At 41.6% G+C, this 13,345-nt stretch overlaps 1 protein-coding gene across 2 annotated transcripts in view; it reads right to left on the bottom strand.

The window, feature by feature from the left end:
* Window positions 1-13,345, bottom strand: part of LOC126237203 (NFX1-type zinc finger-containing protein 1-like) — a 291,063-nt gene that overhangs the window by 37,055 nt on the left and 240,663 nt on the right. For both annotated transcript variants that reach the window (XM_049947084.1, XM_049947083.1), the window contains one exon: window positions 9,663-9,774. In XM_049947084.1, coding sequence (XP_049803041.1) covers window positions 9,663-9,774 — 112 coding nt within the window. The remainder of the gene's footprint in view (window positions 1-9,662; window positions 9,775-13,345) is intronic.

A 13,345-nucleotide genomic window follows, 5' to 3' on the forward strand; every position in this document is an offset into this window, starting at 1 on the left:
CTATTATGCAATAATATCTGTTTTTTTAGAAGTTTCATCACAGTGACTGTATACCAAGGAGGTTCCCTCCCATTTCGAACTGTTCTACTGGGTACATATCTATACTGTGTGAGGTCAGCTACTTTTTTAAACTTGAGCCAAACTTCCTCTAAGTGCTCCTGACCTGTGCTAAATTTCAAGTTCCTCATTGAGATAAAGACATTACTGATTTTTTATCTAGTTTATTGGATGTAAACACTGAACTGTCAAAGAAACTGGTATAAGCATGAGTATTCAAATACAGAGATATTTAAACAGGCAGAATACAGTGCTGCGGTCAGCAACGCCTATGTAAGACAACAAATGTCTGGTGCAGTCGACAGATCGGTTACTGCTGCTACAATGGCAGGTTATCAGTATATGAGCGAGTTTGAATGTGGTGTTAATAGTCGGTACGTGAGCAATGGGACATAGCATCTCCGAGGTAACGATGAAGTGGGGATCTTCCCATATTCACGAGTGTACTGTGAATATCCAGAATCTGGTAGAACATCAAATTTCCGACATCGCTGTGGTCGGAAAAAGATCCTGCAAGAACGGGACCAACGATGACTGAACAGAATCATTGAATGTGACAGAAGTGCAATCCTTCCGCAAATTGTTGCAGATTTCAATGCTGGGCCATCAACAAGTGTCAGTGTGTGAACCATTCAACTAAACATCACCAATATGGGCTTTCAGAGCTTAAGGCCCACTTGTGTACCCTTGATGATTGCATGACACAAAGTTTACGCCTCGCCTGGGCCCACCAACACTGACATTGGGCTGTTGATGACTGAAAACATGTTGTTTCAAATTGTATTGAGTGGATGGACGTGTATGGGTATGGAAACAACCTCATGAATCCAGGGACCCTGCATGTCAGAAGGGGACTGTTCAAGCTGCTGGGGGCTCTGTAATGGTGTAGGGCGTGTGCAGCTGGAGTGATATCGGATTCGAGATACATCTATATACGACTCTGACAGATGACACATATGTAAGCATCCCTTCTGATCACCTGCATCCATTCATGTGCATTTCGCATTCCGATGGACTTGGGTAATTCCAGCAGGACAATGTGACACCCCACAAATCCAGAATTGCTACAGAGTGGCTTCAGGAACACTCTTCTGAGTTTAAGCACTTCCACTGGCCCACAAAACTCCTCAGACATGAACATTATTTAGTATATCTGGGATGCCTTGGAAGGTGATGTTCAGAAGAGATCTCCACCCCCTCATACTCTTATGGATTTATGGACAGCCCTGCGGGATTCATGGTGTCAATTCCTTCCAGCACTACTTCAAACTTTACTCCAGCACTACTTCAAACTTTACTCAAGTCCATGCCACATCATGTTGCAGCACTTCTGTGTGTTCACGGGGGCCCTACTAGGTATTAGGCAGGTGTACCAGTTTCTTTGGCTCTTATTCTGTATCTTTCTGCTTGTTCTATTTGTCCTTTGTACTTTGGTACTCATTGTTGTCACAACTGCCTCGCAGTCACTGATACCAGTTTCAATGCGGACATCCTCAAAGAGGTCAGATCTATTTGTTGCCATTAGATCCAATATATTTCCATAATGAGTAGGGTTTCTAACCGTCTGTTCTAGGTAGTTTTCAGAGAAGGCATTTAGTAAAGTTTTGCAGGATGTCTAATAGGATTGGGAACTTATGTACAGGTGAACTGTGGTTTTCTCTAAAGTTTCTGATTACATCAAGAGATGAGTCTGGTGGGCGATAGAAGGACTGAATTACCATTTTATGCCCACCCCTGATACAGATTTTTGACCAAGCAGCTTCAATTCAGTGCATTTGAGTTTTTTGTCTACTGCAACACATACACCAACTCCATTTCCCCATTTGCCTATCCTTAAGAATAACTATCAAGGAACTGGTTCACTTTGACAATATAATCACTTTCGTTCCAATGAACTAAACTGCCTGATTTTTCAGCTCTGGCAATAACATTGTTGGAAATTATTTTCTTCTTATACTTGTTTAACGTACTAACTTCATCAAATGAAAGTTCATCACTAGCAGCATCAGCAGCGGTTTTTAAGTCGTAGGCTAAGAAATGTTTCATTGAAACATCATTACCTAATATCTGCTCATGATCTACTTTTAGCACATTTAGCTGTTTCTCAGAGATTATGGATGGTGAAGCATATATAATACTTTTATTTAACACTTTGAGCTCATCCACAGTAACTGTTATATTTCATACGTTTGTAATTCAATCAGCAAGCTGCCGATTTTGACTAGGTGTTGTTGACAGTTTTTCTTTTGTTAACTGAAACAGTTTTCCTCCTTGGAATATTGCGATCAAAACTGTCGAACTAGCACAGCTTCCTGCAATCGTCTGGGAAAAGTACTGTCGATCCAAATTCAATTATAAAGGCGAAGGAGGTGACGCAGACTATTGGTTGATAAATGCAGCAACATTTGGATGTGGATACCATCCGGTCCTGTGGCGGAGGAGCGAGAAGAAGAGAGTGCATGTTGGAGTTCCCGCATGGAGAAAACAGTATTATAGCTTTCACGAGTTTGAAAGCAAGAGGTTGGACTTCCGCTGCACGTTTCTTCGGGAGAAACGCTGGCGGGTAATTTGAAGAGCTCGAAATCCCAGCAAAGTGTTGACCCAATGAGTTAGAAATTGCGACAGGGTCCACTAACGTATTACGTGCGACAGTGAGCCCAGAGACCAGGGAGAAACTAGGCGCGCCTGATAACCGTCGAATCCGACTCCAAACTTCCGAGGAGGGAGTGAAGGTGTTAAATGAGCTAATAAAGAATTTCCAGCTTGCCTCTTGCTATCGCGGATGACGCGTTGGCATCCCGCACGGAACTGCTTATAGCGGATACAGTTGACCAAAGTACGATGGTGGCGGAAAACGCGAAGAGCACGTCGCCGCTCACATATTGCATCATGGCATGCCTCGTTCCACCAAGAAACTGGGGGGCGCCGGGGCAATTCGGAGGTGCGTGGTATTGAATGTTCCACAAGCTGTAAGTGTAACGTCTGTAATATGTGTGACCTCATTGTCAACGCTAGGAAAGCGACGGTCATCGAATGTCGCTAGAGACGAAAAAAGTGTCCAATCGGCTTGGGCAAACTTCCAGCGTCGCGGGCACATATATGGCAGTTGAGGCTGCAGTCTAAGGACACATGGAAAGTGGTCACTTGAGTGTGTATCATCAAGGGCGAACCATTCGAAGCGCCGAGCTAGCGGAACAGTACCGAGCGAAAGGTCCACGTGGACAAGGATGTGGAGATCCCCAAAGCGGGTGGTGTGCATTGAAGTCCCCAACCAGCAAATAGGGGGGTGGAAGCTGACCAAGAAGATGAAGGAGATCAGCTCATGCCATTGGTGTGGACGATGGAATGTATACAGTACAAAGAGAAAAGGTATATCCAGAATCGGAAAGACGGACAGCGACAGCTTGGAAGGAAGTGTTTAAGTGGATTGGGTGATAATGGAGAGTATCATGGAGAAGAATAATGAGTCCTCCATGGGCTGGAGTGCCTTCAACAGATGGGAGATCAAATCGGACTGACTGAAAATGGGGGAGAACAAAGCAGTCATGGGGTCGCAGCTTTGTTTCCTGAAGACAGAAGATGACCGGCGAGTAGGATCATAAGAGGATCGACAATTCATCCCGATTGGCTCGAATGCCGCGGATATTCCAGTGGATAATGGACATAGGGTGATCAGAAAAATGGAGGAAGGTGACCAAGGTTGCCGTCAACTCAACGATGTGACCGACAGCATGGAATGGCATTCAGCCGAAGGCAGAAGATCCTGATCCATAGGTTGTTCAGGAGCAGCTCCTGCCACCAGCGATTGGCCGGTTGATCGGCCGCCAGCAGTGCGCCTTGGCGACACAGAAGACGGCCGAGGGCGATTTCCGCCAGGTGGTGCTGTAGATGAGACACGCCTTGGCGGAGAAGGAGATGAACTGAGTTTCTTATTAGCCTTCTTGGAAACATGATGTTTAGATGAAGGAGGAACCGATGGTTGTGAAGTTGGGGTACGTAAAAAATCTTCACGAGTATGCTCTTTTTTCGAAGTCTTGGTTCTGACTTTTGGGCTCGAGATTTAGCAGAACCCGATGAAGGGTGTGCCATAGAGTGGGCAGGCGAAAGTGGTGAGGTTGAACGGGCGATCTTTGCACTGGCCGATCTGCCAACCGTGGCACTAAAGGTGAGGTCGCAAGTCTGTGTGGCCGCCTCCTTTGTTGGCCGAGGAGAAGCAAGGACAGTGGTGTATTTTCCTGTCTGAGGCACGGTGGGCTGTTGACTGGCGAATAACTTTCGAGCAGCAAAGGTCGACACCTTTTCCTCCACTCTGATTTCCTGAATGAGCTTTTCATCTTTAAAAATGGGGCAATCTCGAGAGGAAGCAGCGTGGTCACCCATACAGTTGATGCAATGTGGGGATGGAGGTGGATAAGCACCCTCATGGGCATCCTTGCCACACGTAACACATTTGGCCGGATTGGAACAGGACTGGCTGGTGTGATTGAACCACTGACACCAATAGCAATGCGTAGGGTTTGGGATGTAAGGGCGAACGGAAATTATCTCATAGCCTGCTTTGATTTTCGATGGGAGTTGAACTTTGTCAAATGTCAAGAAGACAGTGCGGGTTGGAATGATGTTTGTGTCAACCCTTTTCATAACTCTATGAACAGCCGTTACGCCCTGGTCAGACAGGTAGTGCTGAATTTCTTCGTCAGACAATCCGTCGAGGGAGCGTGTATAAACGACTCCACGTGAGGAATTTAAAGTGCGGTGCGCTTCAACCCGGACAGGGAAGGTGTGGAGCAGTGAAGTACGCAGCAATTTTTGTGCCTGGAGGGCACTGACTGTTTCTAACAACAAGGTGCCATTCCATAATCTGGAACAAGACTTTATGGGACCTGCAATTGCGTCGACACCTTTCTGAATAATGAAAGGGTTGACCGTGGAGAAGTCGTGACCTTCGTCAGACCGAGAAACAACAAGGAACTGTGGCAACGATGGAAGAACTGTCTGTGGCTGAGACTCAGTGAACTTATGCTTGTGAGCAGACATAGTGGAAGATGAGGAAACCATTGCGGAAGAATCCCCCATGATTACCGGCGTCTCCAATGGCGCGCTCCTCCCTTGTGGGGGCCCTCACTGAGGGCACTCCCGTCTTAGGTGATTGTTAACACCTCAGGTCACACCTCCCGACAAACGGATGGAGGGACCAATCGGCACTTTCGGAAGGTATCAGCTCGGGTAATCACCCCTCCCTGGGCCTGGCCGTTACCAGGGGGTATGTACGTGTCCTACCTGTCTACCCGGGGCGGGGAATTACGCGTTACCCCGTCACCGGCTACGCACGAAAATGCGTGGGTTGGCCTTCAGACACGCACAGGGAGGAAGAAAGAGAAAGGGAAAAACAAAGAAAGGGAAAGGAAAGAAGAGAGGTCTCAAACGCCACAGCCGAGAAAAGGGTAAAGAGAAGAGGTAAGGAAAGGAGAAGGACAAAGGAAGGATGAAGACATACAAGCAGAGAAGGCGAAGAATGCGTTACATTTGCGAGCGTCCGTCTCCGGACGTAGGCACAAACCATACTCCCAGAGGGGGAGAAAGGGAAGGAAAGAGCCAGAGGCGAGGGGAGGGGAGGGGAGGGGAGGGGAGGGGGGGCGAAGATGGGGGATAGGGAAGGATGTGGAAAAGGAAGGTATGCAGCCAGGAAAGGAAGGAGGGCCACATTAGCTCGGGGTCCCGTGCTCGCTACGCACGTATCCACAAAAGAGTTGTGGACCCCCTGGGGGGGGGGGGGGTGATTCCTTGCCTGTTTACGACTTTACCTGTGTTACTAGTTGTTGCACCACAGAATGAAAACCGCACTTTGTGTTGGTTCTTCTGGCTATGTTGAATGGCACACATATTGATTTCCCCGACACTGCTGATCTAATATCACTGAGCACCTGCTTCTACTGAACACTGTCATCGGATGTCTGATCTCGAAGCCAAAGTGTTGCTTATCTGAAGCAGCCCTGGCTCCATGGATTGGGGTGTTCAGCTGAGTTGAAAGGTGACAGCTACAACCTTTGAGATAATAGGTCTGAATGTGTCAGTTTTTGATACACAAAATGGCTGAGTAGTACATTTACTTTCCATTCGACCAACACAGTCTTGAAATTTATTAGCAGATTGGTTTCAAAAGTTTATAACTGAGCCATAAATGCTCAACTGATTTCAAAAGCTTTATAACTCTGTTACCAATGGTCTGCAAATTTAAAGAAAATAAACTGTTATTTCAAAAACAAAAGATGGAAAATACACCTGTAAATGATTTGCATTTGTACAATAAGCATGTAATATAAGAATAAAGAAATTCTTGCTCCTCAAGCAGAAGTAACCCGAGAAAGTAAAAACAATGTTAATATCCTATTAGCGCAACTCAATGCCCAACTAGGAGGAGAAAAAAATAACTGAGATGTAACTGGGAAATGGACTCTAGATAAACATACCAACAGCAATGGCCAAAGACTTGCGACACCAGAACCTCATCTCTAACTCCACATACTTCAAAAGGAAGCCAAACCAAATCCAAAACATCCTGTCTGGAGGAAAGGGAATGGGAGCCAGATCACATATGAACAGATAAAATTTTTCCCAGACAAATCTACATCATTAAAATACTAAGAGAAATATGTATTGTTTTCAGTCCACTACATAGAGGAGAAGAAGAAGAAACTGAAAACCAACCAAGAAAAGATGAGTTCTGAATGTGATAAAAATCATGAAAAACGACGATTGGTATGGTTAATATTTCAAACCCACAAAGTAAAAAAAAGGTCATCTACCACAAAAATAATGAAAAAAAAAATCACTAAAATTATCACACAATTTAAGGGACAATATCAGAAAGATCTCATCAATTCAACAAATGAAAACCATAAAACCAATTCCAGACACTACTGTCAGACTTGTGGAAGACAACTACAGAAATACACCATCACTACATTAATGCTGAAAAGTGAGGACAGATAAATGACACAGACTACCAAGAAAAATGCTGCAATCTTGGCAAAAGCATTTGATATACTTTTAAACTATGAAGCATTTTTTAAAAATTAACGTAAGCACATCATTACAGATCAAACCTGAACACACTGAGCAGCAGAGAAACTTGGTGAACACTGGACCACAGTAATACTCCACTTACTCGACAAAAAATGAGATAACAGCTGTCCGAATAATACAGAAATAAATGTTTCTTGGATCACACAAACAAGATTTTTAAATAGCTGATTTAAACAACAATTGGGCGAATAACAGGGAGATTTCAGACGCTGAAGAAGCTTGCAGAACCAATCATCACTTTCAAATTAGTCTTGGCGTGGTACAGGAAACAAAATATGTCTCTTGCAATATCCTTCGTAGATATTTAAGAAGGCATGTGACTGTGTTAACAGTCCTTCAAAATTTTGGACTACAACCAAATTATAATCAAATTGCGTACTCAGCTCAACCAACACTAAATCTGAAGTCAAGTTCAGAGGGGAACTTTCTGATTCATTACCCATATATGATGGTTTAAGACAGGGAGACTGCATTTGAACCAAAAGAGTCTAGTAAACAGGACTTTACAATACATACATTAAGAGCTAACTGCAGTTTTTCATTTCTGTTACTGTGAAATAGATCTTTTCATCTGAACAAGTTCTCATAGCTCTTAGTATACGAATTTTAGAGACCAATGTTTACTAGATGTTATTTTGCTTTGAATGATAATTTATTTCATACCTCTGAATACTGACTATTCTTCCTGGGACATAACGAACAATGAGAGAACAGTACAAGGTTAATCTCGAACACCACCAAAACTGAAGACTCAAAGACATTATAAATTTAAACTGTCTCGGTTTCACTGATGGTCTTTCTCTCTGGTTCAACAACAATCATAACACCTGACAAGTTAAGTCACTACAGGAAGTAGCACAGAAAGTCAATCTCATACTATCCATTGAAGAAACGCCAATTATGTTCAATTATGTTAACAGACTCACCACTTGTGAACAATATTGAAATAGAAGAACAAGAAGGCAAAACTGTAGACAAATTTAAAAATTTGGAAGAATTCAAAACATATAAACTCAATGAATCCTATGAGGCATAACAATTAATAAATGGACCGAAGCACAATATACTGTGACTAAGAACATAGCAAAAATGCCTCTCAACAGTCACACATTAAAACACCACAAAACAGTTACATAATCAGAAATAACATTTTTAAGTGAAGCCATTTTCAAAACAACACTACAGAAACAGACAGAATGGTACAGCATCTTCAGAATGGGGAATAATCACAACAGATGTACCACAGGGATCAATGCTGGGTCCACTCTCGTTCTTTTATATATACAAGATGCAGAAATAGTTAGCTGTACTGATGGTGCAAGTCTCATAATTAAGTCTAATGGAGTAACTTCAGCAACTGAAGTGCTAATAACTTGTTACTGAAAATTAATGACTGGTTCCCTGCAAATGAGTTGTTGAAAAATTTAAATAAAAATGTGATACATGCAATTCAGTATTGCACAAGGTTTAACTGCACCATCTGATGTGTGAGGACAAATCAATAAAAACATACTAAATTCTTGAGTATTTATATTGATAAGACCATGGACTAGACGTCACAAGTAACAGTTCTTGTCTAAGCTCTGCAACTTAAATGTCAAAAAGTTGACTTATTTTTCCTACTGTCATTTACTAATGTCTTACGACATCATATATTAAGGTTACAAATCACTGAGGAAAACAGTGTTTGTTGCACAGAAGCGTGTAGTAACGACAATATATGGCATCCCTCTAGAACCTCACATACACAGCTCTTTAAACAGAATACTGACAACAGCTTCACTGTACATATACTCCCTTACGAAGTATGTTGTCAATATCAACAGTTTGAAAACAAAAGAAACATTCATAAATATAATACTTTAGAGATACGAGATTTACACTATCCATGAGCCAGCATCAGTATAGCACAGAAATGAGTGAACAAAAATAATCAATTTATGAAAAAATGATGTAATTGGACAGATAAAAAGCTACTCACCAAAAGGTGGCAGGAGAACACATACAAAGGTGTAAGATTTTGCTAGCTTTTGGAGCCAGTCGCTCCTCCTCCTGGAAGAAAGGTGGAAGGGGAAGGAAGAAGGGTGAAGGAAAAGGACTGGCGAGGTTTAGTAAAAGTTACCCAAACTCTACCCCTTTTCCTAAATCTCTCCAGTCCTTTTCTTTCACCCTTGTTCCTCTTCATTTACCCTTTCTGCCAATTTGCAAACTTTAACGCTTTTGAGTGTGTGTTGTTCTGCTGCCACTTGGCGAGATTTTTTATCTGTCAAATTAAATTATAGAAATAAGTGAGATATTCAGCCATAAAAATCTTGGACCACCTACACAATCATTTGAAGCATTTAATGTGTAACAAAATGAACTTCAAATACAAGTTTCAGTCATATCTGCCTGACAACTAGTTCCACTTCATTCAAGAATTTCAGTCTCTGCAGGAGTTTAATAGTATGGTGTGAGTGTGTGTGCATTTGTAACACAAGGACATACTGAACATGTGTGTCTATATATACAATACTTACCCTGCAGGGTGTACAAGGAACACCACATCTCAAACTGCAACGTGAATGCCTGCATCGATATTCACACTTCTGGTTACATGGCGGGCAATTTTTTGCACAATCAACATTACAGCTGCAAGTGAAAAGGAAGCGGTTTCATCAAAGATATTATGAAAAATATAATACTACTTGCGGTAGCACAATACCCAGTTTTTGTTAATATTCAACTAATGATTGAAGTGTTACGTGAGAAACAACTATAAATAAGATATCTCCATCGCACAGTCGCTGACACGCACCTTTTCAAAAGTATCATTAACTCTCAGATGAAAACTTCTTTCAGCACACACCTATACAGCTACATTGTGCTGGCTGAATACAAAGTGTCAGGACTGCAGTTTGGCAGGTAAAACCCCTCACCTCAGCCAACCTGCAGTGTGACAGTGAGTACTCAGATGGTGTGTGTGTGTGTGTGTGTGTGTGTGTGTGTCCCCTAACTAACAAAGAATTATCTGACAGATAGCCAAGTTTTCATTACTTTTTGTGAGCCTGTTGATGACTCAATGCTTCCATTATTCGGTGAGTTGTTACCTTCATCCCAAAATTATTTACATTCTGCCAGGTATCACATTTAAAAAGATATTTCCCTCAATACTACAGCATGGGGGGGGGGGGGGGGGAATCCAAGTTTCGGCATAGACTGAGAAGTAATGACAGTGCTGATTTCTTAATTAAGAGAGATAGCAACTCAGAAACAGCCAAAAAATGTTGAATTTGTCATCTTATTTGAGAGCACTTTATGTACAAGGGTGCCACACTAACAGGTGATTGAATAATCACTCACAATTTTTATAAAGAGAAAAGTGAAGTATTCACCAACGGACAAAAACAATGAAGCATGACAGAACTTGATGCAAATACAAGATGGCTTTTATCACATGCTGACTGCAATGAAATGATGATTTCTTGTCTTTATGAGGCACAACATTTGTGTCGTTAGCATCTATACTGTTTTCATTATTAAACCATTATGGATTCAAAACCTGCAATGATGAAGATGTTGTTGTTGTTGTCAAACTCCGTCCAAAGACTGGTTTCATACAGCTGTAACCACCAGTCTAACCTGCACTTGCCTCATAATCTCTGCATAAGTACTGCAATTTACATCCACTTGAACCTCATTACTGTTGGTTGGTTGGGTGGTTTGGGGAAGGAGACCAGACAGCGAGAACCTCATTACTGTAATCAAACCTTGATCTAACACTGTTAATTTTTTCTATGCCCCCCCCCCCCCCCGCCTCCCCCCATCTCCCATCCTTTCCCTCACTTGCAGTCAAATTCATGAAATTGCTATATGCCCATGGATGTGTACAATTAAACACAACCTTCCTGTCAGTCCAGAAGTACATCCATATAATATGACAATCCCAGACAAAAACTTTCAGAAAACTGAACACTTAAATTTACAGCACATGTTAATTTGTTTTCCAGAAAAGTTATTCTTGCTATTGTAAATGTGCATTTTACATCTTCCTCACTTTAGACATTGTCAATTATCTTGGTCCACAAATAACAAAACTCATCTTTCAATAGTCTCTTCTAAACATGCTAACCACAAAGGTCAACTTATCTTCCAACACTCTTGTGATATATGGCAGAACAACAATGTCACCAACAAATATCAATGCTTTTATTTCTTCTCTGTAAACTTTTATTGCCTTTTCCAATTTAATCTTTGTTCCAATTGCTATCTGCACAGCGTACAGATAAATAACATCAGGGATAAGCTACCCAGCACCAGTCCCTCCTCAACTACTGCCTCATTTTCACGTCCTTCGACTTTTTTAACTGCTTTCTGGTTTCTACACAAGTTGTGGATAACCTTCAGTGTTCAAAGAGTATTCCACTCAACATTGGGAAGAGCTTTCTCTAAATCTACAATGCTATATGATGTTTGATGGCAAGGACACTACACACCAAAAATATACATATTTGTTTCATAAACTGAAATGCCTTTTTCTTGCTGAAATTTATATTTATTGATGTACCAAACACATTTTGCCCTTTTACATTAAGGCATCTTCAAGGGATTTAATTTGGAATAATACAGTTTTGTTTTTATTTGTAATACTTATGGAGTAGAAAACAATTCACATCACTGTTTTTAGATTAATAAATTATTATTTATAATTTATAACTTAAAGTTTTTCTTTTTTTTTGGCTACATTTGTGAACCTCTCAACTGCTCATTAATCACGAGGTCGCTGTGTTACTTCACTTATAAATCACAGACACATTTTCATGTCACAATGATCTTTTGGTTTTGCAGTTTTCCTGTTTCATAAGCTAAGTGCTGTGGTCACCACTAATAGTGGAATGTGGATCTAAGAGCTATCAGGAAGTGGGCAAAGTGTCCTAGGTCTTTGAATGATTGTATATTTGGTTTAGAGGCTATTTGGTTGGAATCGGAGCACAGTGAGGGGAAAGGGGTTGTGTGGTAATATTCTGAAAATCATCTGTTGGGCTGTTATTGTGTTGACATGTGGAACAATCGGGTCTACTGCCGGATGTTTGTGCCAGAGCGACACAAACATCCGGCAGTAGACCCGATTGTTCCACATGTCAAGATCTCACTGTTATTGTGTTATTTAATCAATTAATGTGAATAGGGAGTTATTTGTCATGTAAACTTGGTCATTCAAATGGGCTTCTTTTTCGTATTGTTTTTTTGTACGATAATTTTCTTACAATGTTAGAAAGTGTGTTGTATTATTTAATCTGATTATCTTCATTCCTTCTCTGAGGTTAGTTTGTGATGATGATCTCCAAAATGCTCTGCAAATGCGAAGTGATTTCTCCCACAATTCCAGGTTCTCATATGCTCCTGAACCAAAACGATAACCCTTTTGAATGACCTAGTGTATTTGACAAACCATTAACTACTCACATTAACAGAGAAAACAATAGAGCAACGGCCCAACAGATGACCATCAGAATAACACTATACAAGTCCCTCTCCCCTCATCCTTCTCTGATACTTCCAAATAATCTCTAAGCTAAATATCTAATTATATGAACACCAAGAACTCTTTATCCATTTCCTGACAGCTATCAGATCCACATTCAAGCTTTTGCAATGCTCTCCATGAGTAGCCACTAGCCACACTCTCACCTTCCCAGACATCTTAACATAATGTTAAAACTTCGCAGAGGAGGGGGTGGGGTAGCAGTGGTGCGGCGCGCTTTTGCAATGCTCTCCATGAGTAGCCACTAGCCACACTCTCACCTTCCCAGACATCTTAACATAATGTTAAAACTTTGCAGAGGAGGGGGTGGGGTAGCAGTGGTGCGGCGCGCGCGCGCGCGCACCCACCCACCCACACACACACACACACACACACACACACAGGCGCGCATGCGCAAGAGAGAGAGACAGATGTGCAAACAGTCATTAGTTTCGGAACACTTACTTTTGTAGGTTTGCAACTCTTATGTAAAGAAATAAGAAAAGAAACATCAACTGAACACACAGCTACGTCACAAATCAGTGAATCTAATCTAATCTACAGTTCTTGTAAGAAAAATCTGCAGTTAAAGGAAGACCCTTTAGTGTTGTCCCACAGCACTTAGCTTACAACTTATGAAAATTACAAAATAAAAAGATTATTGTGAGGTCTCCCACAGCTTCTTGTCAAAGTAAAATA

The sequence above is a fragment of the Schistocerca nitens genome, chromosome 2 (genome assembly GCF_023898315.1).
Source record: "Schistocerca nitens isolate TAMUIC-IGC-003100 chromosome 2, iqSchNite1.1, whole genome shotgun sequence".
In the NCBI taxonomy this organism is placed as follows: Eukaryota; Metazoa; Arthropoda; class Insecta; order Orthoptera; family Acrididae; genus Schistocerca; species Schistocerca nitens.